At 50.3% G+C, this 25,180-nt stretch overlaps 1 protein-coding gene across 1 annotated transcript in view; it reads right to left on the bottom strand.

The window, feature by feature from the left end:
- The window catches only part of DPYSL2 (dihydropyrimidinase like 2), a 41,756-nt gene extending 17,135 nt beyond the window's left edge, over positions 1-24,621 (bottom strand). The window contains exons 1-6 of the mRNA XM_082779513.1: positions 24,178-24,621; positions 21,300-21,388; positions 19,792-19,976; positions 2,498-2,662; positions 1,400-1,461; positions 197-277 (exon numbers count right to left, since the gene is read on the bottom strand). Of these exons, the coding sequence (XP_082635639.1) occupies positions 197-277; positions 1,400-1,461; positions 2,498-2,662; positions 19,792-19,976; positions 21,300-21,388; positions 24,178-24,216 (621 nt within the window). The 5' untranslated portion in view covers positions 24,217-24,621. The remainder of the gene's footprint in view (positions 1-196; positions 278-1,399; positions 1,462-2,497; positions 2,663-19,791; positions 19,977-21,299; positions 21,389-24,177) is intronic.
- Between the last annotated feature and the right edge of the window lie 559 nt (positions 24,622-25,180).

The raw sequence follows: 25,180 nt of genomic DNA, 5'->3' as shown, positions 1-25,180 counted from the left end.
AAATTGCCACAAAAACCTGAATTATTACTGACAGTGAAGGGGATGGCATTTGATGCACTGCTCTGCTTGCATCCTTGACACTGCTGTGCTGTGCTTTTAAATGCCTCCAGGATTTTCTGTTTGCAAAAAGGAATCCAGTGTTTAAACCCCTCCCAGCATTTTGAAGTTAACAATCCACAGAATAAACACGAGATACCTCAGCAATGATGTCACCATTCTCAGCATGCACTTGAGCTGTCGCACCAATATCCCGAATTACGCTCAGGACCTCGTATATCTGGAAGACAGAAAACACACATCACAATACACCCCAAGTGCACCCTCAGGTCTCTGTACCCACATATCAGATCTCCTTTAGCACACAGAATTGTGCAGAATAGAAAAGAGACAGGGAAGCATTAAGAAAGGTAAGATGTTGTTTGCTAGATACATTTTGATCCATTTTCTCCCCCTACAACTAGATTTCCCCATCTTTATGATCGAATACTATTGCTGTTCTAAGAAGCAGTATTCAAACACTAGCTTTGGGGTTTTCTAGCACACACACTGGAGAAAGAAACAGCAATTGCAAGGAGTGATTTTAAGGAGCTCACAGCGTTTTACTTGTTCCATGCCTTCATTTACTGGTGCCCAGCATGGAAAAAACCCTTGTGCCTGATTTTTATGAAGACCCTGTGCCTACCCTGCTCACTGCTGGGACACGCACTGTGGTTTCCCACTCCACCAACCAGCTTGAGAGGGCTCAGGTTGACAAACCCACAACCTGCTCAGTCAATGGTGGCTCATTAAAATGCCTACCAGTCATTAGAGATGACTGCCATACACCACTGCCTCCCACACCGCTCCAAATGGCTCCCAGGCATTCCTCTCCTCCCACCACATTTAGAAACATAAACTACCCATCTAAACAATTAAACGGTGCTCAGATGTAGCCACTCGGAGCAAACAGGAGGGCAATTCCTTTTTAAGGTCCCAGTGATTCTACTGCTAAAGCCAGAACCCCCTCTTTCAGGACCAGGCTCCGTTTCAGCTTACAAACACAAGCACAATTTATGCCAGAGATCTCTGGCTTGCCCTGTGTCAAGGCAGAAAGCAGCAATTTATCAAACTGCCATTGCTTCCACACTAAAGGAACAGGAATAAAACTTTAGTTCCCTCCAAGTGAGAGTTTTACCATTACTCTCCCCAGCCAAGACTTTCAGCGTTTTTTTGTTTCTTGTTTAAAAGAGTTCTGGGAGGCAGAGCTCTGGATACTGTTACAAACCTTCGGTCCTGTTACACATGCAAAGATTGAAACCAGAAGAGAATGTCAGATCCAAATAGCCTGAATGTAAACCCTTGGATGTGACTAATGCACAGCTTTCGGTGACAGAAGGATGTGAACATTAAGCCTTCCTACCTGAGAATCAGTTAGCTGAAAGCGATCTTTGAAAGCCATGTAAACCAAGAAGGAATTCACACCTGGTAGAAAGAGAGCAAAGGAATTATCTTTGACATCCACATTGCAGGCACACACACAAGGAACACACCATTTCCCACAGAAAGGAGCCATTCCCTCAATCAGCCCCCCAGCAAGCAGTAACGATAGGTAGACAAATAAATGACTTTAATCTGCTGTGAAATGCATACACATACGTGCACATGGCGAGATGCACACACTCCTGACAAATCGCAGCGCAAAGCCAGGACCTCCCCAGCCAGCTGGCATTTATTAACACAGCCGATGGGAACGGTGCAGCTCGTGGGGACAGCTAAACCCCTGGGCTTCCACTTAACACTGAAATCAGAAAAATTCTGTGGATTCAGCACCGTGGGAGGCTGAGTTCATAAAAATAATAAGCAAAATGCCTTGCACACAACAGCAGAGACGGGGCATGTCTGCCTGATCTCCCACTCCCTCCTGCACCACGTCTGTACTGACCACGGCACGGGGAGTTCTCAGAAGTCAGCTTTCCCTCTCCTGCCTTCTGTAGCACAAGAGAAAAGTTCCTACCCGGCACTTATGGGAAAACACTCATTAGGATGTAAAAGGTTGGTTGTTTTTTTTAAGCTACAAACAGGATGGAAAATTACTCTAGCCTACGGATGAAACGTCAAGGAAATTAAAGAGGGGAAAATCCTATGAGGTCATTTTATTAAGCTCTTCTCCACCGTTAGTGACCGGCGCTGGCTTGTTCTTTCTGGGCCTGATTCTTCCCCTGTTTACAGCAGTTTGATGTCTGAAGCTGAACAAAGGGGCTTCCCTGCATGAGATTCTCCTCTGTAAATCAATGCTCCTCCATCTAACACACTGCATCCCCCAAAGCCTTCTAAAATTGACTGTCCAAACTTTGACAAGAAGCCAGAGTGGGACAAGATAACGACAGGGCCCAAAACAGCTTTATTGGGAGGTAAGAATAAAACACCTCTGAAAGATCTGGTCTTGAAAAATAAGGGAGCCAACCCTAAAAAATGAGGAGGGGAAAGGCTTCCTTGTGTGTTCCCTAACCAAACTTACCATGATCTTTAACCAGAGCTTCCATCTCCTCCTGGACGCCTTTATGCCACTCGGTGATATCCACGTGCAGGGAGTAGTCGCAGCAGGACTTGCTGTCTGCCCATTCTCGCCACTGGTCAAACGCAGTCAGCAAACTGGTCCCCGGCTCCGGAACCACGTGGTCAACTGGGAAAAGACAAGAGAAGCATTGGTCAGGCTGGCTTGGGATCTTTCGGGGGTGTTTAAGGCAGAAAGCATGCCTTGCAGGACCTGCTGCTGAAAAAAAAATATAAAAAAGGAGTCCACTTCTCCCCTTCCCCTTAAAATCTGAGTTTGAAGGGCCTGGTTTCCAAAGCCCCACATCTGAGACCGCAGCAAGGAAGCTGACTACAAAGCAGGAGCTGAAGGGCACAGCTCCATCCACAGCTTGTCAGCCTGCCATTGTTTCTAAACGAAGCAAATGACATTCCTAAGGCAGCAAACCCAAACCGCTGCTCCATAAACACCCTCCCCTCCTACCTAGCAGGGTGACAAATCCACAATGACACGGGCAAGATCCCCCTGTGAGGATCTGCCTGAGGATCTGCTGGCAGCTTTCAGTGCTCAGCACCTCGGATCCAAGCAGTGCCTTTGTCTGTGCCTCTGTGGATGCTACAAAAGGTACCCCGAGTGCCAGGACACATTGCTGCTGGCCATATGGAGCGGCCACCAAAGCCTCTGTCATTTTGTGCTACACATCCCAAACAAAAGACAGCAAGGACTGCAAGGAGCAGGCCCACAGACACTGCCTGAGGAGAAAAGGGTCCTGCTTGCCCCTGGCATCTTTCCAGTCCTACCCTCATTTTAGCCGAACTCATCAGTCTAACAGCAGTGGGGTTTATAAGCAGCTACAGAACGTCACCACCAGTACTACAGATGCACAACATCAAGCAGTGATGAGATTTGTACCTGTAGATTTGTTGTTCATCCCAATAATTTGGGCAATATTCAGATTGTTTGAATGTATGGGATCTCTGGGATCTTCACTAGCCACGGTGAAATAAAAGAACTGAGCCAGCATCTGAGGCACTGACCGTCTGCTGGGAGAGCAGGGAACGTCTGCAAGACTTCATGGGTCACTGGGCAGACACTGTCAGGGAGGAGCAGAGCCCTGGAGCCCTGGCTTAAATTCTCTATCATATCACCCAAAAAACAAACAAACAAAAAAAAAAAAACAACAAAAAACAAGGCTTCAATTTTCGACAGAGAAATTGAAGCCATTTGTTTTTAACCTCACGGGTAAGTATCTGGGCTGCCACCAGCTCAGCAGTTAGCTTCACATCTCCCCGAGGAGTCCTCGAGCCCTGCTCACTCTCCAAGCTTTGTGTCTCCCCCACGCCAACGTGGTGGCTGAGATTTGCTGGTTTTGCACCCCCGTAAGAAATGGATTTGCACCGGGAGCTCTCAGCCTGCTGCAAAAGCAGTCCTGAAATACCCGTGGGCTTCAGCCACCCGGGGCAGGAACAGCATCTCTGGTGTCTGAGACGTGCAGAACCCGCACCAAGGGAAGAGGATGACCCAAACCATCCTGCAAAGCTCTGCCCACCCCCTCTGTCTTGCAAAGGCAGCTACAAGACACAGCAAACGTTAGTTAAAATATTTGCTTTTCTTCTAAAAAGCTTGTGTTTGCTCCTCAAAGCACCACACTAGCCTGCAAAGGGAAGGATGGGATGTGCAGTTCTTTGCCATGCATCATCCACGCAGCTTTAATCAGCAGGGGCTGAAGGGTTGAGGAGTAGGAGGCCTTTGTCTGCCTGCTCAGAGCAGCATCCTGCTCCTCTGTGCCATGACAGAAAGCTCTGAAATTTCCCTGGTGGCTGGCACCAGATGAAGGATGCAGTTTTCACCACCCTCAGGAAAAGGAAGCCGAATTCCACCAGCCGATCAACCGTCCTGTTGGCAAAAAAAAAAAAAAATCATCCCCTTGCTCCTCCACGAGCTGTAACGGTCAGGAACCTTCCGCTGACTTCCAGGCTGAATTGTTTCTTGGCCAGGACGCAGCCCGCTGTCACCCTGCCAAAGTTAATCTGTAGCTTACAGAGAATGAACAACAAGGAGAAGAATGACATTCTCGCTGCGTTACCGAAGGGACACGGAGAAAACCCAGGTTTTCAGGAATGGCCTTAACACAAGAGCTGTCTTCCTCACTATTTAAAAAGCCCCCAAATCCTCTTTAATCTCTATCCTAAATCCGTCTCCATTTAGACAAAAGGTGCCAGAAGAGCTCTGAAAACCCCAAGGCAGTGCGTGGCTGGATGGCATTAGGGAATTCTGAGACACCAAGGGGTTAAGGAGCCCCAGGAATGACTCCGGTGTTTAGGATCAGAGCTCCATCACCCCCCATTTCATGCGCTGCCCGAGGATGAGTAATGGGAGTTTGTGGGAGTGGGAGAGGGGTGAGGGAGCTCTATCAGATCTCTGACCAAGTCAACCCCCAGCTGGTTACAATAAGGATAAGGCCGGGGGTAGTGGTGCATATGTGCATTACAGCCGGCTCCGGGGATTGGGGATATCTCATATGGAAGCTGTGCTGCCGACACAGCTCAGCGCAGCTCCCTCGAGCTCCCCGAGAGCCAAATCGCCCTCTGGCCCCATCCAAACGGGACACGTCACTAACAGACCCCTTCAGCACATCCACATGGGAGGACTCAGCAAGAAGGAGGCCTGAACATGCACCCCCAGCTTTCAAAAATGTGGGATTTCACTGCTCCAGAGAGAGCTGGGGCAGCAGCACCGTGGCAGAGCAAACCAGGGGTGCCTGGAGCCAGAGGGCTGCTGCAGGCGAGGCAGCAGAAGCAGCAGATGCTGAGCACATCCCCATTTCTCACATCCTCTGAGCCCAAAATACCAGCGCAGAGGTAACTCGGACATGGCTAAATGTCTCCTCCGTGTTAGCACCGCCTGCCAGTTGTTAAAACAACCGAGGGGTGGAACTCCTCCTGCTGGGTGCTAGGGTGGGAAGCGCCCCCACGCAGCTCAGAGGAAGCTCTTCCAGCCCTCAGGCAGAGCTCAAGAGCTGGGAGCAAAACAAAAAGCTTTTTCTTTAGGTCCCCGTGCTTCAAAGCGCTACAAAAGCAGCTGATGCGAGCTTCATCCACTAGGTTCCCACAGCCCCAGGCTCCCAAGATGACCCCTGGGCATCATCTGCCACAAGGCCACGAGGTCTTCGGAGAGCCTGCGGAGCACGCAGCGGTCCCAGCCGTGCACATTACCCTGGAGGTTTCCCACGTGAAAAGCAGCCGCGCTAGCCTGACCTCACTGATCCTCCTCCTCCCTCGGGAAGCCCCCGGCTTACTCCCCACGTTTGGGAGAGCCTCTCCTCTCCAAAAGCAAAAAGCTCGGCTCCTGCAGCAGATGGAGCGGCCTCAGCTGAGACAAAGCAGCCCGTGGTCACCCCTCCGCTCTCCAGCCCACCACAGCCTTGATCTCGTCCTGCTTCCAAGCCCAGATGTCGTCTTCCTGTTGTTGATTATCCTCGCGCAAATGATGTCAGCCGCCGAGGTCTGCAGAGGAAGTTGCCGACGCATTTTAAGCTCAAGGCTTGCTCCCAAAAAAAGAAACAAAAGGAAGAAAAAGGCAGAAAAGGAAAAGATCGCTTCGGTAGCACTTCATCAATGTTGAAAGCTTCAAAGGAGGAATGAAATAGCTGTGGTCCCTGTAGCAGCTCCCTGAATCTCACTGAATTTCGGGCTTAATCCTAATGCTTCTCCTTATTTAAAACACACTCTCAGCAAGCTAAAAGGCAAAACTGAGGTTAGGATTACGGTGGTTTCTCAGCTATGGACAGCAAACCTTCTGCAGATTTATCTTGCAACCTTCTGAGGAACAGGATCCAAAATGCAACAGCCTACAGCTGAGAAGGTAGCGAGCTGTTTCCATCAGGAAAATAACCGCTTTCTGGGAAAAGAAGAGCAGGATGCGCTTAACAAATCTAATTTTTCCCTTGGTAAGAAGCTGATGAGATTCCCAAATTACTGCATTTTGTCTTTTTGCCAGCCAAACCAAGAGCTCGCCGCCCTCTGGAGCGCAGGGGGATGTGAGCACCTGGGTGCCCACGTGCCAGGATTGTTCCAGCCACCGGCAGCAAGCCTTCAGCACCTCGCTGCCGTGCCAGCTTTTGCTCTCCCATCGGCACGTGCAGCTTCACGTTGCTCACAAGGTGCCTCTGTACTCACTTCCAAACGCTCCAGCTCCCACCAGCCCGTCACCCGTGGCTGTTTTACTGCCTCTCACGACCCCTCGCTGCTCCTCGGGCGGATTAAGGAGCTCCAGATTAGAAGCAGCCAATAAACCGAGGTGATGCGGGGCTTTAACACAGCAGGGCTGGCGTTCAGCCACGCCAAAATGCTGCATCCTACGAGCCCAAAAGGCTGGATTCTGCAGGGAAGAGAGAGCCACTGGTCAGGCACTCGGTGCTAAGTGAAAGGGGAAGGCAGAAGCTTGGAGCAATTGATTTCGAGGGAGCTTTCCCAGCAGAGGGGAAAACAGAGCAGCGTTGGTTTAATGTAGGCATGAAAACCTAAGTCGGGTAGAGGTGACAGCATCACTTTCACAAGGCGTGAGCATTTGCTACCGATACCGCTGGTCAGTGCAGGTCTTAAGGGCTGCCTTTCAAAATCCCTTTGCTCTTAATTCAGCTGCTGCATCCTCTCGCTGACCCTGGAGCCGTATCAGGCCACCAGCTAGCAGCTCAGCACGCTTAAAATGGAGCCGATCTCAGCTCTGCACAGTGGCTTCATGAAACATTGCATCATTTCTTGGCTTCTTCCTCCAAACCCCGATGTGCTGTGGCTTTTTGGTCCGTAAGAGCTTCTCCAAAGCAGGGGGATGGCTGCAGCTCCTGCCTGGTACAAGAACGGAGGCGGCTGTGCTGCACGGGCACCAGGGATCACCTGCAGGATTTAACCAACAGCCTACAGGGTGCTGTGAGACTGAAGCCATCAAACATCCCCTCCGAGATCTCTCTGGCACTTCGAAGCTCTCCAAAACGTGGTTTGAGAGCCCTGCCTTGATACCTGTGACCCCTCGCTGCGCTCAGGAGAAATTGCTGCTTTTCCAGAGCTCGCTGGGACAGCTGAATTCAGCTCGTAGCCTCGCGCTGCAAACAAACCTTTATTTTTTGGACGGCCGTCCTCATGGGTGGGGATTAATGGGTTTTATAGCTTCCTGGTATTGTGGCATGTTCGTTTTTTTTCCTTTTTCCATCCTGCCTCATTTGAGCAGGCCTTGGCTTGCTAACGGCCTCTTCCTGGAGTTTCTATTAATAGCCCTTGCTTCCAGCTCTCCCCTGTAAAGAGGTTTTTTTTCGACTGGTTTAATTACGTGTCATCTAAAGCACGCATGAAGTTTTTCCTCCATCTTCAGCTAATGAACGCCACTACCAGGAAAGAGAAAAACTATGTGATACGGTCGATATGAAAAGGAATTAGGGCCAACTGGCCCCAAAACCTGTGTACGTAATAAGGCCATAGACGCAGGGCTCCAGTCACCATTACAAAGTGCAGTTTTACACATTATTTCAGGCTCCTGCTAGCATTAACCATGCCTATTGTTTAAGAGAAGTTTATAAGGTGTAAATCCTTGACATTTAAGTTTCTCTGTTAGCAGGCAGATTTCCCCAACCCCAAACTTTAAATAGCAGCTTGATCGCTATAAACACATCTGCCTCTTTAATACTACTTAATCTTCACAGCCACTGCATGCGATGAAATCTGGTGAATTTATGGAGTTGTACATTCTGTCACGAGCCATTTTATTGAGAGGGTTGTAATTAAATTCAGCCCTGGTGATTGCACGGCTCCGTGCTCAGCAGTCAGGAGCTGCTGCTCGTCTGTGGCGGCAGCGGCGTTCTGCTGGCACCGGTGGGGACTGGGAGAAATGCTACAGAAGTTGAGTGGAGCAAAACCCACACACGTGAACTGCAAGTCAGGCCCTCGCCCGAGCCAAGGAAGCTTCGCAGAAGATTATCCCATAATCAGAGACCTTACTTCAGCCAAAGAGTTCGAACTTGCAGCTTGTAGGATGCCGCAATCCCTTCTGCTGTAGTCAAATGGCCTTGGGACCCTTTTAGAGGTCAAGAAATTGAGCCACAGAGAGCTGCCTTGTCTGGTAACACGGCTGTTCCAAAGTCAAACCTCTCCGCAACAGGACTGGGGCTTGAAGCATCAAAACACGGCTCCCAACTCACCAACTCTGCATTGATTTAGGCTAGAAAGAGACCTCGGCATTTCTTCTGAGCTCAGAAATCTGAAGTCAAGTGACCTGAAAGAGGCATGCATCTCTTGTGTTCTCATTTCATAGCCAATTCTTCCTCTAAACCACAGTCTGGGCTGTGTTTTTTGATCTGGGATGAGGCAGGATAGCTGCAGGACAGCTTTTAAGCTTTCTGCTTCATGTATTGGACACAGACAAGCTGGTGTGTGAGACCACAGGAAAGCAATGGGAATAGAAATGAAGAATTTTCTTAACATCCTATGGATACAGCAATCAAATCTTAGCTTTGCATAGCTGGGAGTTTTATCCCCACAGCTTTTCCCCCAAGAACAAAACAGATCATCCTGAAGGGCGAGAACTCTGCACCGAGTGGCATTCCCCATGCTAACACAACTGCACGGAGACCGTTTGCTTGTGCATGTCTGCCAAAGCACTAGAGGAAAAGGCAGGCTGAATGACATCACATGTTGTTTTCTGTCAGTTCGGATCCACTTTATTAGGCTCCATGCAGAGAAAATCAGAACCTGGAGCAGCCTCAGAAGAATGGGATGGATCTGCACCGCGCTGATTACATTTGCAGACTGCAATGCTCTGTTATTCCCTCACTGATGTCATGCAGACATTTCCCTCGTCTTTTTAGCTGTCCGATGAGATCCAAAATATGATTAATAATTTCATGGCTTTTGGACCCAAATTGAAAGAATAGGAAGCTGCATGTCCAAACAAGAATTAATAACCCTCTCCAGCAGTTGGAATGACCACGTAGTTAGATCAGATCAAAAAAAAAAAAAGGCTTCATTTCTTTCCAGTGCAGGTTTCTTGTAGATCCAGGCTAGGTTTGTATCTCGGGGGGTCACCATGGTAAAGGAGGAGGGGAGCCAAGTTCCACAGGGATACTCGAGTGATTACAAGCCTTGCTCTTTCTTTCAGGCATACTGCACGCTTCAAGCTCGCGAAAAAGATGTGCAGGACTTCAAAGACTTCCCTAGAAATTGGCCCGTGAAGCTTTAGGGGATGGGACTGAGCAAACTGCTGCCTGTAGCCATGGGTTTCAAGGCAAAACACAACTGCGGCAGCAGCCAAGGGGCAGAAGTCCGATCAGAAAGAAGAGGGCAAAAGATCAGGCGCCGTAAGGCAGTTCTGTCCCTCTCAGGTCAGCGGAGCTCCCCTGCCCGCCAGGCTTTTTCCACCAGCTGGGGAGCTGGAACAATTCTGGTTTTGCATCACCGTCACTAAGAGCAGATTTTGGCCTCTCGGCTGCATTTTGCTGCCCGTGGTTGTCTCAGGGGGGCACTGGAGACGAAGAGGAACACAACTGCAGAACCAGAACTCTTGCAGTGGAAATCTGTGATGGTTTTGAGAGGGTTTCATGTGTTCAGGACCACAGATTTTTATTTTCCTCAAAAAGAAATAAATAAAACAACATGCAAGGAGTTCTTAATCTATGCTTCTTCTTTTTTTTAAATGGTTTATGAGAGAAATGAGGGGAAAAAAAAAATGTTCTGCTTGGTGAACCTGTCCTCTCCCCCTGTGCATTTGCCATACAAACACCTCCCCACACTGGACAAGGACTGGAGCCTTCCCTTGCCCCTGGCTCTGACAAAGTGACATCAGGCTTGGAGGAAGAGGTTTTCATCAACCTCTATCCCACCACTTCCACTTCTGGTAAGAATTGAACAATCTGCTCCCAGTTACACCTCTCACTTTGGTAGCTGTCAAACTGCTACAGGCAAAAAAGCAAGGTCTGAGCAAGGCCCAAACATCCCTCTGCAGACAGACAACCAAACTCCCTCTCTAACAAACCTCTAGTGGGACAGAGATCGAGCAGCACGGTCACGCTGCACTCACCCATTTTCCAAACACCCCTGCTCTGGCCATCTGTAAACTCGCTGCTGAGATTGCTGCAGTACTAACCTGTAGGAGGCACTGGTTAGATCAGCCTTAAAGAGAGAAATGTGGGGGACAGCCCCCAGAAATCCATTTCCTTCCCTCGGGTCTGAAACAGCCCCACCAAGCCTTTGCAGGCAACTCTTACAGCCAACACCTCAACTTTCAGCCACAATCAGGAAAGCCAGACTGAGCTAGAGCCCGAGCTGCCCTGGATCCATGCTGTGGGGCAGCTCGGTGTGCCTCATTTCCATACAGCTGCCATTTCCCCTTTCACGGGGTGTTTGCATTGCAAAGGGTCCAACCAAGCAGCAGAAGCCAATGCTGGTCCTGATACCACGACCAAATTCTGCTTCGTGTAAGAACATCGCACACATCTGAGGTTTTCTCCAGCTACGGCTGTCCTACAATGGCTCACAAAACTGTTCTAGTTCATGGAGCATAAAGAGTTTCTGTACATCAGTCTGAAAAGCAGTTCGTACCCCATCAGAAGCTGAACTCCTCTCTTTGGACGCTGCTACCAATCCTGAAAAATCAGATCTGAAAGAAATAAAACTCTGTTGGGAAGAGACAAATCAGTTCCTGTGTGCTGAGCTGGGAAGAACCCCCAGCTGCCATGCTCTGCTATGATTTTGAAGCTCTGTCGGGTTACACCACCTCTTGCTGTGCAGTGCTTTGGGAACTTTCCCCCTTTGCACAAAAGCGGCGTTGGGTAATAATACAGGATCAGCCTCAAGGAACTACTTCACCAGCTCCCGGTGCCTGCGGGCCGTGCCAGGGATTTCATTCATATGTAAAACACCCCCGAGCCCCCAGCTTCCAAAAATACACACGCTGCACATATGTGAGTGCTTCCAGGAACAAAGCAAGCTGGTGAAAATCTGCCCCAGAAGTGGCCAGGAAGGGGAACTTCCAAAAGCACGGCCCTGCTTGATGGGCTTTGCAAATTCACCATGAGAGATTTCCCCGTTCACATTTGCATGGTAAAGTCTGGTGCTCCTTCCTATTGCTTAAACAGGCTTTGGGGATCCGGGAAGCCTAAAGGGCTCGCCTCGTCTCCTCCTCCTGCAGGTTTTTCCCTTTAATTCACATCCTGCCAGCACCGAGAGCTGTGCATTGTGCACTGCAGGGTCTGCACCTGCACTGATGACAGCCAGGAGGACGGGGACTCACTGCTAGGTGGCACCCAGCACTCCCACACTGAGCTCACAGTAAAAATAACCTCTGTGGACTTCTAACGTGTTTAGGTGAACTCGAATTAAAGCTTATAACCCCTCGGTGACAAAACTATCCGCTGTTATGGACAGCTAGCACAGAGAAATTAAATATTGTCACAGAGTGAGTGCCAACACTCCCTGGGGTGTGTCAAGGGAAGAAAAAGTCTCACCAGAAGCTGTAACTCCGAAGTGCCCATCCCACATTCCTTACAGATGCACAGGGCTGCCATGGGAGTTAGGGTCGTGCAAAGCAGCAGGCACGGCCCCAAGCTGGTAATAACTGGTGATCTGAAAGCATGATTCAAGTAGGCCAGACGGGAGGAGCTCATCTGTATTCCTTCCACATTTCTCCTTCTCACCAGGAAGATTAAAAAGAGCCAGTTTCTAAGGAACGGGTGGCATCGATGAACTGAAGGCGAGTGGCAGAGGGAAAGAGGGAAAAAGGCTCTGCTGGCCCGAGGCATCCAGCTCCACTGCACTGAGAGCGCTCGGCTGAATCCGCCCCGAGTGAGCCACGGCACATTTAGTCGGAGCCCTCGTTTCTTCCAGGCATCACTTGCTGCCTTCTCTTGACAGGCAAAGCTAATTCCCACCGTGGAAAGTGAAAAGTTCCTGTCTGACAAGGATTTCTGCTGAGTCAAGCTCACAGAAAGGTAAAAGCCAAGGGACTGAACGCTGGGAGGAGGGGAAAAATCCAGGCAGAGAGAACCCTGCCAAGAAAAGAGCTGGAGGCACCATTTCCTGCTGCTTCTTTCAAGACCTTGTCTCAACTTGAAGGTGATTAAGCCAGGTTATCTAGCAAGATCTAACACATGCCCTGGAAACCTGTCTCAGACAGCAAATGAAGTTACTTAAAAAAAGAAAATTAGCTGCCAGAATTAACGGCCTGCCGTTCAGTCTGCAGCAACCAGAGGATCCAACTCGTACACCTGCACCTCACCAAGGCCTCTCCCTTTTCCATTAAGATCGTGGGTAAGTGACAGCAGTGGTGGAAGACTTCTGGGTCTGGAGACTTTTTTTCCCCTTTCTCTATTGTGGTTAAAGGACCCACATCCCACAAAGGCCCTGGAAAGATGCCCGTGAAGTCGCTGCAGCTCCTCGTGAAGCCAACCAGCTGCGGTCCCAGCTGCTCCGAGCCAGCACTGGCCTCCTGCTCCTTTCCTCCAGCCTTCACCTAGCCTGCAGAATTTGGGGGGTAAAGCTTCTGTGTGCATGCAGCACGCGGTTCAACAGCATCCTGCTTACAGCTCCCAGCTGTTCTGGCCAGACAGCAGTGATCTGTTTAGGCCAGTTGAGGATCCAGCTCAAGCTTGGCAGCACAGACAACGCACTATCAAGTGATTCCCATCGGGTTTTCGCCCTGAGTGTCCTCCGTAAGGCATGGGACTTGCAGCACCGGGCACACGAAAGGAAGGGAAGCGTTGAAAAGCAGCTCTTCAAAGGAAAGAGCATAAACCCTGCTCCACGCAGGATATGGAGTAAGAGGGATTAAGTGCTAGTGCATAAACAAACACCACTGGTTACTTCTCCTGAGCCAGTGCCAAATCCCTCGCTTCGGATGGATGGAAAAATCGAGGTCAGTTCCTTCCTCTTGCTGCGACAGGGTCCAGGGCACAATGGGGCAAAAGAGAAGTGGTGCCAGGGCCCTGGGCTCCAAATCGGTGTTTCCAAAGAGGCAAGGGCACAGGGCAGCTCTGGGGAAGGCAGAAGATGGGAAAATTGTGGAAATCTCCTTAAAGGCAAGCTGTGCTGAATGGCAGTGGCTCCCCAGGACCATTTTCCAGGCCCAAGATTGCTGATTTCACCTGATTTCTAGGATGGGAAGACAGCCCAGGCAGCACACAGAGCCCTTAGGCTGAAGATGTGACAGGCGTGGTTAACGCCACTGCCACACCGCAGACACTGCACAACCTCAGGAAAAGCTCCACAGCTCCTCAAGTCCTCAGCTGCTCCTCACAGGAGCCCACTCCCTCAGTGGCAAAGACACAACAAACTGTCACTGCAGCCCAAAGGAGACCAAAAAAAATAGAAAAGAAATCCCCACAAGTATGCTGAGGACTTCACAGCTGTTTCCTACCAAGCTAGCTGGCAGGAGACATCAAGGGCTTGGCAGATTCCCTTCGTTTGCTTCCAACGAGACCCCTTTGGAAGCCCCATCGCAAGAGATGCGATCCCATCCAGCAGCAAGGAAACAGCACGGGGATGGTTTAAAGCTTGAGAAGCGCAGCTGGCGATGGGGGAGTCCCACCCCCATTTCTGGTGGACTTTCTCACCCGTGATTTGACGCCTGCTCAGCATGAAAGCAGCAAACAGGACGGCAGGAAGCTGGGAGTCAGTGAAGCAAACGAGATTTAGCGTGAACCGGTGCAGAGGCTGAGCACTGCATGGGTATAAAAGGCACCAAGGGGAGCTGGGGAGAGGAGAGAAAGGGCCAGAGGGACTTTGTGCTCCTGTGTGGTAATGTCATTATCTTAATAACAGCCTTCAAGGAGCCCTCTGCCCGTATAAATCACCGAGGTACAAGCTAGAGGACGTTTTCATTAGATTTCTAGAGAATTGGACGTTTCTTTGCTGCAGCAGAACCGCTGCCAGCTGCTGGAAAGCGAGGCAAGCTGTACGCTGCAGCTCTGTGTGCCCCAAGTGCTGGTTCCCTGGTTCTTTTCTCTCTGCTGCCAGGGTGCAAAAAGCAACAAAACCGATTCAGATCTCTGCAGAACAACGCGGTGCCATGCTCGCACAGCCACAGAGACTTGGTGAGCCGCTGCAGCCCTGTGGTCGCTGCCCTTTGACTCAAAACACTTGGTTTGTGCTTCCAGCTCGGCCACCAATTACTGCCAGGCCGCTGCTGCGTCTCCTCCCTCTGGGTCTCTGCTTCTGTCCTCCCTCTGGCCACCGGGCAGATTCCTGCTCTCTACCACGTTGGGACCGATCCTGGTAGCAAAGGAGCAGCAGCAGGGGGGTAGGAGATGATCCACTCTTTGCTGGTGGTGGAAATAGCCCATGCCAAGCTGCCTGACCCCTTCCCAAGCCCTCCTCCACACTCACCCTATTGCAGTTTTAGGCTCTGATCTCGTTTGGGGTGGCTCTGTTCTCTCAAGTGGCATTCAGTTCAAAAACTGAGATGTGAGGAACCGTGCTAGACTGGCAAGAAGAGCTGCTAAAAGCTGACGTGGTGATAACCTAGGAGCCCTCAAGTCAGCTGGCTTAGGCATGGGGTAGAGCTGAGTAGCCAACAGCCCTGAAACCCCCACACCCTGCACGTGAGCCCTCTCTTTAAGAGCAGGGGAAAGCCCTAGGAAGCAGAGTGCCGTCCACGTGAAGCTCCCCTTCGTGTTCTGACACAAAGCTCCCATCCCCGGTGCACATTCCCCGTGTTATTAGGGTAACTGCGAGGCGAGTTCAAAAGGCAGCTGGCTTCCAAGTCGCCGAGCCAAAACGAGCTGGAATTTCTTCGCACTGTAATTTCTCTCTGTGATTATAACAGCGGTCGACTGAGTCAACACAGGCGATGTCAGCAAGCAGCTTCGCTCAGGGATGGCGGATACCCGGGGAAAAGCACAGTCGGTGGGACGGGGGGGGCTGAAATGTGGGTGGGAACTGGCCCAGGCAGACGCCGTCCTCGCTGGGACATTAACCAGGCTGGAGGATCAGCGCGCCAATAAATACACACGGCTTAGCTGCGTCCTCTGCGAAGGGCTAGAAGCAGAGAGGGGAAATCCTGCCTCTGCTGAAGTCAGGGGGAGTTTTACCACTGGTGCTGAAGGGGATTTCGCCCATCACAGCTAATAAGCAGCTGAACGATCAGAGGACTTTGAGACCACCCTGCTCTTAACTGCGGTATCTTTCTTCTCTAATAGCTCCAGGAAACGTTTGATGTCCTAAGGCACCACCTGTCTCAAGCTGGGACGACGGGGGCTCAAAAATGCCTCCTTTAGCCCAATAAAACTGTGGCTCCAGAGGCTCCATGGCTGAGAAACCTCCTTGAAAGAACAACTTCAGACTCAAAACTCCAGAAGGACTGTTCTCTTTCTGCAGAACAGAGGGGATCCTGGGGAAGCTACCCCGAATGAGGCACAGCCCACCTAACGCATCCCCCTCTTGCAAAGCCTTCTGCAGATCATCCTGGAATCCTCAGCGCAACGCCCAAACGCCGCATTCTGACATTTCAAAAGGGCAAGAATCCAAAGAAGTATTCTCCTAGGACACACAGGACGCTGTCCACCCTCTGCTGACATGCCCACAACAACAGCATTTGAAGGCAGGAACAGGATCGTGCCAATTACCTTTTTGGAAGAACAATCGCATGGCAGCACCACATTTCACCTCGCAGCTCTGCAAAGCACCCCCAGCTTTATTTTTCATACATTAGCCAAGTCAGCTGAAGCCTTGCTATGTGCCTCTGGCACTGAGGAGGGCAGAGACAGAAGGATCATAGCTGGAATTCCTGCTCAGATGGCGTCCACGGAACGAGAAGCTAGAAAAAAAAATCAGCCCTAACTTCTGAGAGAAGCAACAGAAAAAGGGCTGAGAGCCCTGCAGAACTGATGTGCTGTAGGGCAGAAAAGGGCTCACTCAGGGCACACCACTGCTAACCACTGACCCTCGTTCCAGATCTGGATAAACCTCCACTGGTCCCGCACAGAAAACGGGGCTGCTCCGTTTTGACACTGAGTGAGAATCCAATTCTCCTACCTCGGATGTTGGAGCACTGAATTTGCATTAAAGGGGAACGGAAGTAAAAGGGAACAGGGCTTGGAAACAATAGGTTACATCCTCGAGCTCCTGTGCGCTTCCCCTGGATGTGCTCGACCTGTGAATTAAAGGAACAACATGGAATTTGGTCTGAGCTGCAAGGAGTTGAGTGAAAGCAAAGCAGACACGCAGGGCGAATTCCTGGCACTGCTGAGGTCGGTGACAAAACTCTCCCGTACTTTGCTGAAGCCAGGATTTCACCCACAGCTTTTATGAAACCAAGAACCAGCAGAAACCTATCCAAGATTCTTGTTTTAATTTCACTGGAAAAACGCACAGAAAACAAGTATTTCCCTACGATGGAGGCTGTGAACGGCCTTAAAGTGCCCTCCTGTGTGAAAACGTGAAACAAATTGAACCGTGAGGCCAATTAACCTGTTCTCCTGCCCAAAATGAAGGCTACACATAAAAGAAAAAAACGTACGGAGCAAAGGTGTTTGTAAATTGATAATATGAAGTTTGCTTGAAACACAAAAGAAGAATTGTGGGCATTTTTCCCCACAAAGCCCACATCCACGGGCTAGCTCTTCCAAAAAAGCCTGACGGATGGAGGCACGCAGCTCCACACACTTCCACGAGGAGCAGTCTCTGTGGAGAAGTCCCAGCACAGCATTAAAATGCACACCAAGCTGTAGTGCACCGTTTTCAGGCTGCAATTTGCTTGTGATGCTACGAATTCAGTTCGCTAAACGCTGCCCCATTTACCAGAACAAATTAAATGCTGGAATCGACCACGACTCCCACCTGCTTCGGGAGCAACCAACGGCCACCCACCGAGAAGACGTTCACGTGGGCAGCTCTGCTCGCTCCCTTGTGGAAAGCCGTTTCTGCAAGCGGTGTAATTTCCCCACGGAGAGCACAGCTGAGCTGACACAGAGCGGTCTGCAAAGCTTTGAAGTCTAGCTGGATTATTTAACCCACTTTCCTACGGTCGGTTCCAGTCGCTGGTACCTGCCCACCAGGAACGGTGCCCTGAACACTGCTGGGCACCAGGAAGCCATTTGATGCTCAGAGGTGACTGTGCAGTTTGGGGTCCTAATCTGAGACAGAAAGGCAGAATGGCAGAGTGGAAAGGGTGGTGGGGACAACAGGAGCACCATTTTCCAGTTTAGCCACAGGCCCTACATCCGTGGGCAAACCACATAACCTACATGGGGCCGTTTACATGGGGCTGTAAAATAAGGAGGAGTTAGAAGATGGAGGATTCCTCCAATTTCCTAACTCCGAGATGTGTTCTGAACACCACTAGTGAGATAATTCAGATCCTGCAGTCATAAAGACAACATACACAGAGGTTTAAACACTTCTGAAGTATGAGGGCTTTGCACAAGTGAAACTGGGCAACCAAAGGGAAGGGCTGCTTTAGAAAACCTGGCCTAAGCCATTTCTGCTTAAAATGTTTTTAAAAGTGCCCCAGGGGAAATAATGCTGTTAAAAGCCTAGATGCAGATGACAGAGAACGTGATTTTGATCTAATTCAGCTTAACAGAGAAGCACAAAATGGTGATGCAAGTGGACAACGTGAACCAGGTGTACGGATAATGCACCAACAACCAATGAAACAAAGTCAACGGACTGAAGCTGAAAAGAAAACGTTGTTTCGCTGTTATTAACTTCAATTGACAGCAAAGATTTAGAGGCAAACTGGGTATCTGAGTAACTGAGGCAAACAGTGTGCACACTGAGAATATCCACAGCTACATTTCCAGTTCACGTTCTGTGTGGGTGAGGTTATCGTCACACTCAAACTTCATACTCCAAACTCATAGCACTACAAAAAATAATTCCCCAGGTTATTTCAGGACCAAGTTCACAGGCCAGACACCTCTTTGTAAAGTCCAGGCCCAGAAAAAGATCCGTTTCTGAACTAGGGTGGCTGTGCTTGGACCCCTGGCTCCCCCTCCCAAGCCCCACGTTAACCTGAGTCCAGCCACAAGGCCAGAGATCAAGGAGAGCTCCCGACATTCTCCTGATGAGGATGTTTGAGCTCATAAGCTGCTGGGTTTGAACCAAGGAGAGTTCAGCTGATCCCCAGCTGTGCCTAAGATCTCTTTACAAACCTGGCCTGGACAAGAGACTCCAGGACTTATTCAGAACCACGTTCTTTCATTCCTCTGTACCTCAGCCCCCCTCCTGTGAAATGGCAGCACCTCACTGTACGCCAAGGAACGCCAGATGTTCAGATACTGCACCACACTACACCTTTATCCTTGACTGCCCCATGCAGCAACAGACTGCAGGGCGCCGTGGTGCAGCTTAGATGTGATCAGCAGCACTGGAACAGAGAGTTTTTTGTTCCCAATTATTATTTCATTTTTTAATCTCCAACTCAAAGCAGGATAACAGCAATTCACTTACAGAGTTTTGAGGTCCTGGCTCTGACAATTCAAGCACCTGTAGCCAAGGTGAGTGGTGCCAGCTAGCTGGGAAGTCATTTATGAGACATTTTGGAGCCAGAGGGGAACACCAGGGGTGTCTGATCCTGCCATCAGCAGGAAAGTCAGTTTGTCTGGGTTTTTATTTTGAGACATTTTCACTTCCCAATTCTTTCTTCCTCCAAAAGAGGATATGAGCACAAAAAGGAACAACGCTCATTTATTATTAAAAACTCCTGGTGCCAAAGCTGCATACACGCGATTGGGCCTGTGTGAATCTTTAAATAAGTGGCCCACTTTTCAAAGATGTATCGTACAGGCCACTGGCATCCAGCTGCCGTGCAGGAACTGCACAGTGGGCACCTCTCCATCCTCAGACAGCCCAAGGTGGAGTAGCTGTCCTTCCTCTCTCTGTATGTGCAGCAACTTACAGGTGAAAGAGCTCAAGCCTCCTGGAGTCTCAGGCATCACGGAGAAAGGGAACTGAGGCACAGGGGCGTGGAGAACCTGCTGCTCATACTGGAGCCAGAGGTCAAAGTCACACTGGGTTCAGTAGGAGCAGACCTACGGAGAAAGTGGCAAAGTCACACAAGGACCAAAATAAATCCTGCCAACAGGGAGGACGAGAGTGAAATGACTGACAGCTGCAAGGCATGGAAACCCCGGGGTTTCCATCCCTTTTCCCACCCCTACAGAAGCTTTTCTCAGCAAGCTGACCAGACATCAGAAATCCCTACTGCTGGAACCTGCTGCCACTTGTACAGCCCACAGTTTCTCTCTTGCTACTAGAGAAAAAGAAAGCATTTTTGGAAGAGAGCAGCAGCCAGCTTACTGATCATGGTGGTGCCCCCAGCCAGCGCAGCCTTGGTCCCTTGGAAGAAGTCATCAGCAGATGTCATCCCCTGTTCCGGCATCTGGAAGCGGGTGTGAACGTCAATCCCTCCGGGAATCACCATCCTGCCATGGGCTTCGATAGTTTTCACCCCTCCTGGCACAATCAGATTCTCTCCTATTTGCCTGGGTAAACAGGTTCCAAACAGCAAGTCAGACACAAACGAGAGATGAGGCACGCTGTCTGTAAACACACCCCCTCGTGCTGCTTAACCTTGGGTGTTTTCTTTTTCCATATAAAGCTATGTACAGGATCAGCATACATAGCTGATAACATGTTATTCTTCCCCTGGAAGCAGCTGCATAATTGAAAGCAAAGTGTGCAAATGCTTCAGGACCTAGGGGGAATGTTAGCCTTAAGAAGAAGGCAAGGAAGGAGCCACGCTGGCAGATGGAGAGGAGAAGGGACCGGGCAGAACCCATCGCTGCACCAAACACAACAAAAGCAGCTTTGCTGGGACTGGACTGGGGTTGCCAAGTGGCAGTTGAGCACTTGATGTTGAGCACTGTGCTGCTCTCTAGCAGCAGAGCGTTGTTTTGAGAACACACAAAGAATTTTTGCCTCTATATCATCTGCTTCCCTTCCATGTATCAATACTCTGTGGTCTCTGCACAAATATGAACCCATGCAGACACCAGTTACCAGATTCCTGATGGGACCCCCAAAGCCCTCTCCAGTCCAGCTCTTCACACAGATTTGTTTTTAAAACTGCAATAGTGGATGACACATCGCAATTAATTAGCTGTCTTTGGCTGGCTCCTCTAACTTTTAACCTTGATTAACAAAGCACATGTGCTCAGTCTTAGCCAGAGCAGGAAAATTCCTTGTTTGTAACCTCTGGCTCGTCCATTTTTTCCTAAGAGTAATTTTCCAAAGATATCTGTAATATATTTAATGTGCCAGAAATGCATGTTTCAGGACTGAAAACACAGAAGCGTACTGGAAAGAGGTCTGAACCTTCTCCTTTAAAACAACAGGATCCTTATTAACTTTAAGGGATTGGGGATTGATCCTTGTATCATGGAATTGCAGAAAACAGCTCTGCAAGAGACCTCAAGAGGTCACCTGAGCCCAGTCTCCCGCCCTAAAACAGCGTTATATGTGTCAGGGTACTGACCTCTGGATTCAAAATATCTGAAGTCATAACTTGGTAAAATGTTACAACACTCAGATAACTTCAAACATGTGTGTCATCCCAGCATGGGGCTAGTTGCACAGCTAAAATTAAGCACGTTTAAGCACCTCCTTCCACTTCGGCTTTAACAGCAACGGGGTTTGGGGCCATTTGTTTTTTTAATTCAACACCTTGTTTTTCAAGTTCCTCCATCAAACGCCAGCACGTGTGTGAAATACTTTTCTTTGCAGCCTAATATGGCACACAGAGTAAATTATTCCTTGCTAATGTGCAGTACGTTTCTGATCACACCGTGGTATCACACTTCACTTACTTTATCAACCCATCTTCCATGTAAATGTCGGCATAGAAGGACTGGTCGTCATTAACTATTTTACCACCTTTGATCAGAAGACGATCGCTCTGCAACAAAGAAGCACACAACAATACATAATTACTCTGTGAGGAAGCTGACAGTCTGCAGTGTCACTTCAGAGATAAAAGTAGAGACGGAAACAAGCTCTGCATTATTCAGAAGCGCACGTCAAAACACCAGTCAATTGCTGCACTTTCAACTGTAAAGATAAAATATTTTATTTCATCTGCAAGTCCTTTCATCACGCCGATGATCCAAAAAAAAAAAATGTCTGAACGGAAAAGGCGGTGGGTTCCAGCAGCCTGCTAAGACAGCACACGCCATCACCTGCAGCAAAAGCATTAAAGGATATTCGAGGGATGCATAATAGCCACGCGCCTGTTTTCTCCGCCTTGGTCATATGCAGAGTTTCTTGCATGCACCCACACACTGGGGCCATGACTTGGACAGCTATGAGTCAACTGCTGTCAGGGAAATGGACCAAAAGTCTGTTGCCAGGGGTTACACAACACAAACAAACTCATTTTGTCCAACTTTGCGCTGTTTCAACTCAGCGGATACTTTTACTGCCCCTCCAGATCACTGCTGCACAATCAGATGAAAATTAAGCGCGCATTAGCAAATTCACTTCAAGGGAAGGATTTTAAAGCCCGTGTTATGAAAACGCCCTCCAATTAGGAGGCAGTTTGGCAGGAACAGAAAGGTAATTATAACAAGGCAGCTATCAGACAACGCGCTTTGTATCGCAGCCCAGGTCGCATCACGCCTTTGCGGCTATTTTAGGTCAAAACCAAATTTCTCTTCCTTGCAGTAGCCATAAACAAGAGCGAAACACCCTCCGCAGAGCTCTGCTCAGGGATGAAAGACAGAAGCTGGGCTGTGCTCTTCTGGTTCCTTCACTCCCTACATCACACAGGCACATATTGAAACCAAACCACGCAGAGGCAGCGCTCCATTTAATCCACACCTCGACCCCGATTTCTGCACTGCTACTCCGATCGGCTCTCCCCCTCCCAAAGCGTCTTTGCAACGAGACAAAGCTACACCAGCACAGCCCAGGGGAAGGCTGATGAAACCAAAAGCTGACTTCGATAAGGGGGAAAAAAAAAGGAAGGACTTGAACTTGGGGGTGCCTCAAACCTACAGCAAATGACAGTGACAGGGGTGTTCAGAGCCCTCATTTTCAATCGGGATGCCAGTGGTCAAACAGAATAAAAGAACCAAGCGTTTTTCCAAAGAGCTTATAAGAACACCGAAGAGCTGGAGCAGCAGATGTTCAGTTGACATGGCTCTGAACACCAAGAGGGCTACACAAATTGCATCAGTTACCGATTTATACCTTTATATCCATCTTTTATATAACCACTAAAGACCTACGAGACATTAAGTGCTTCTCCTTCCACCCCTCCCTTTTTTTTTTTCTCCTTCCTCCTACTGCTGCAATGGAGGGCTTCCACGAATAACGCCACCGATTTCAAAAACAAAGCAAAAATGCAAGATTTCAATTTCGGATCTGCCGTGAATGTCAATAAGCCTGAATGAATTAACTCAGGGCGTGAAACACCCGCTCGTCTTTCAATGCCAGACGCTACAGCAGAACTGCCCTACATGTTTACTGTTTCCAGAAACACTGCAGTATTTATGCCCACCTCTAGTGCAGGCTCCTTGTGCTATTAAAAAGGGTGGCTGCTATTGGAATTGGTTACTGCCACTGACAGCAAGTCCTAAAGCACTGAGCATCCATTAGGGAAGAGAAAATAATATAGAGAGATATTTATACATCATGATGAGCAAAAATGCCCCTGGACTGCTTTAAGGATGCTCTGAACGTTTCGGCTAGTAAACAGGTCTCCTGCTGCAGCTGCACGAAGGCTCTGCAAGGAGTGCGGATCCTGCTGCTCGCTTCAGCCACCTCTGAGACAAAAGCAGAGGCAGCTCGGCACCGTGCAGGGGCCTGCTGCTGAATTCGGCTCCATCGATGCAGTCAATTTGTACGCATCGATGTAGGCACAAGATGGCTCAAGGCAGATTAGCCGCCGCCTTCAAGCATCAGCCTCGGCGGACAAATTTGGGGTTTATACGGCAGCAAATAAAGCCGGGATCTGATTTTTTTTCCTGTCCCCTATCCTTATGGCTGCAGCGGGTGCACGTAACATAAATCAGAGCATTCGGTCACGAGCAAAATGCGTCAGCCTGCTGGCCCCCAGCAGCGCTTCGGCAGCAACCTCCAGCACCGTTTAAGCACGGGCATCTTTCTAGCCTCTGCCATTAGACTCTTAGAGGAAAACTGGCTTTTCCCCTAAAAAAGGAGGATGCTGCGGTCATCACCGCGCTCCCCACAGGCTGTTTAGGGCAGCCTCGAGCCCCCCTACACGGGTGTCAGGCTGGTGAGCCCTGTCTGGGAGCTGGCTGCTGTGCCGGAGGCAGGAGGACTCGCCTGGGTGTGTCCGTGGGGTGCCAGCGATGAAAACTCTGTCAGAAAAAAAAAAAAAAAAAAAAAAAAAAACACAACACGAAAGGTTGGAGCAGCCCGTTAGAAAGGAATATTATCGAGCCTTACGTAAGGCGAAGTTAGCGCCCTGGGATCCGCGCTCCCTGCCCTAAATCTGCAGCCAGGCAAAGGAAATCGGGGAGGGGGGGGGATAAATAGGGCTCCTTCCCCGCTCCCCATGGATGGGGGCTGTGGGATGAGCCTCCAAAAAGCTTCTGGGGGTGGAAAAAGAGAGCCCGGCCCTTGGAGGGGACCCCCCCTGGGCTCGCCCTGAGGGGCTCCAGCCCCGCCTGAGGGGGGGTCCCGGGTCCTGCCCCCCCCCTCCCACCCGGGGCCCCCGCTCACCGTGATCCGCGGGATGTTCTTCTTCCCCTGGTACGACATCTCGGCCTCTTGATTTTTATTTTATTTATAGATATCTGGATCTACAGAGATTTTTTTTATTTTTTTTTGGCGCTGTTGGTGGAGCCGGAGGGAGGGGGGGGGGGGGAGGCTGCTGCGGCGCTATTGTCTGCCGCGCTGCGAACGCTGCCCCGACCTCCCCTCCTCAGGAAGAAAGGAAAACGCGATTAAGAAATAAAAAATAAATCTAAATTTTTAAAAAAAAAAAAAAAGATGAGAACGAACGGTCCCTGAATTCAAGGGAATCCTAAGAAAAAGGGAGCAGGCGGCAGCACGGGGAGCAGCGGCCGCCCCTGGGCTCGCCTCAGCCCTTTCTTCCCTCAGCCCCAGCCCCGGCCGCGCAGGGAGGGGGCGAGCGCCGGCGGCGGGCGGCAGTGCGCATGCGCCGCCTCCTCCTCTCTCTCCCCCCCCTCCCCTCCCCGTCGGGGCCGCGCAGCTCGGGGCGCGATTGGCTGCGAGCCCGGCGGGGATGCAAATGAGGGGGGGGTTACGGGAGGGGAGGGGCCGAGCGAGGAGGGGATGCGGGGGGGAGCCGCCCCCCCCCCACACCCTCACTGAGGGGGCTGCGGCGCCCCTCAGGGGGCTGAGGGGGGGGCGCGATCGTGTGAGGGGCTTGGGGGAGTCCGGGGGGGTCCCGGTGGGGCCGAGCACCTGCGGCTCGGTGCCGGTTGAGGGGCTGTGAGGAGCCCCGGCGGCAACGAGGGCGCTGCCCTCCATCTTCTTTGTGCCGCCCCGCCCTGCTGGGCGCTGGCTGGAAGGGAAAAAAAATAAAAAATAAAAATAAAACCCCGATTTTTCGCTCCGCGGCGGCCCCGCCTAGTCTAGAAGGCGCAGCGCGCCCAGCCCAGGTCCCCTCCTGGAGGGGCAGAGACAAATTTTGAGGATTTTTAGGGGATGGAGGGGCCTGGGCTGTGCCCGAGGGGGTGCAGGTGCCCTCATGGCACCG

Source organism: Aythya marila (assembly GCF_965140915.1).
Source record: "Aythya marila genome assembly, chromosome: 26".
Lineage (NCBI taxonomy): Eukaryota > Metazoa > Chordata > Aves > Anseriformes > Anatidae > Aythya > Aythya marila.
Note: the sequence above shows the minus strand (reverse complement) of the source record. Positions and strands in the feature narration are given on the sequence as shown.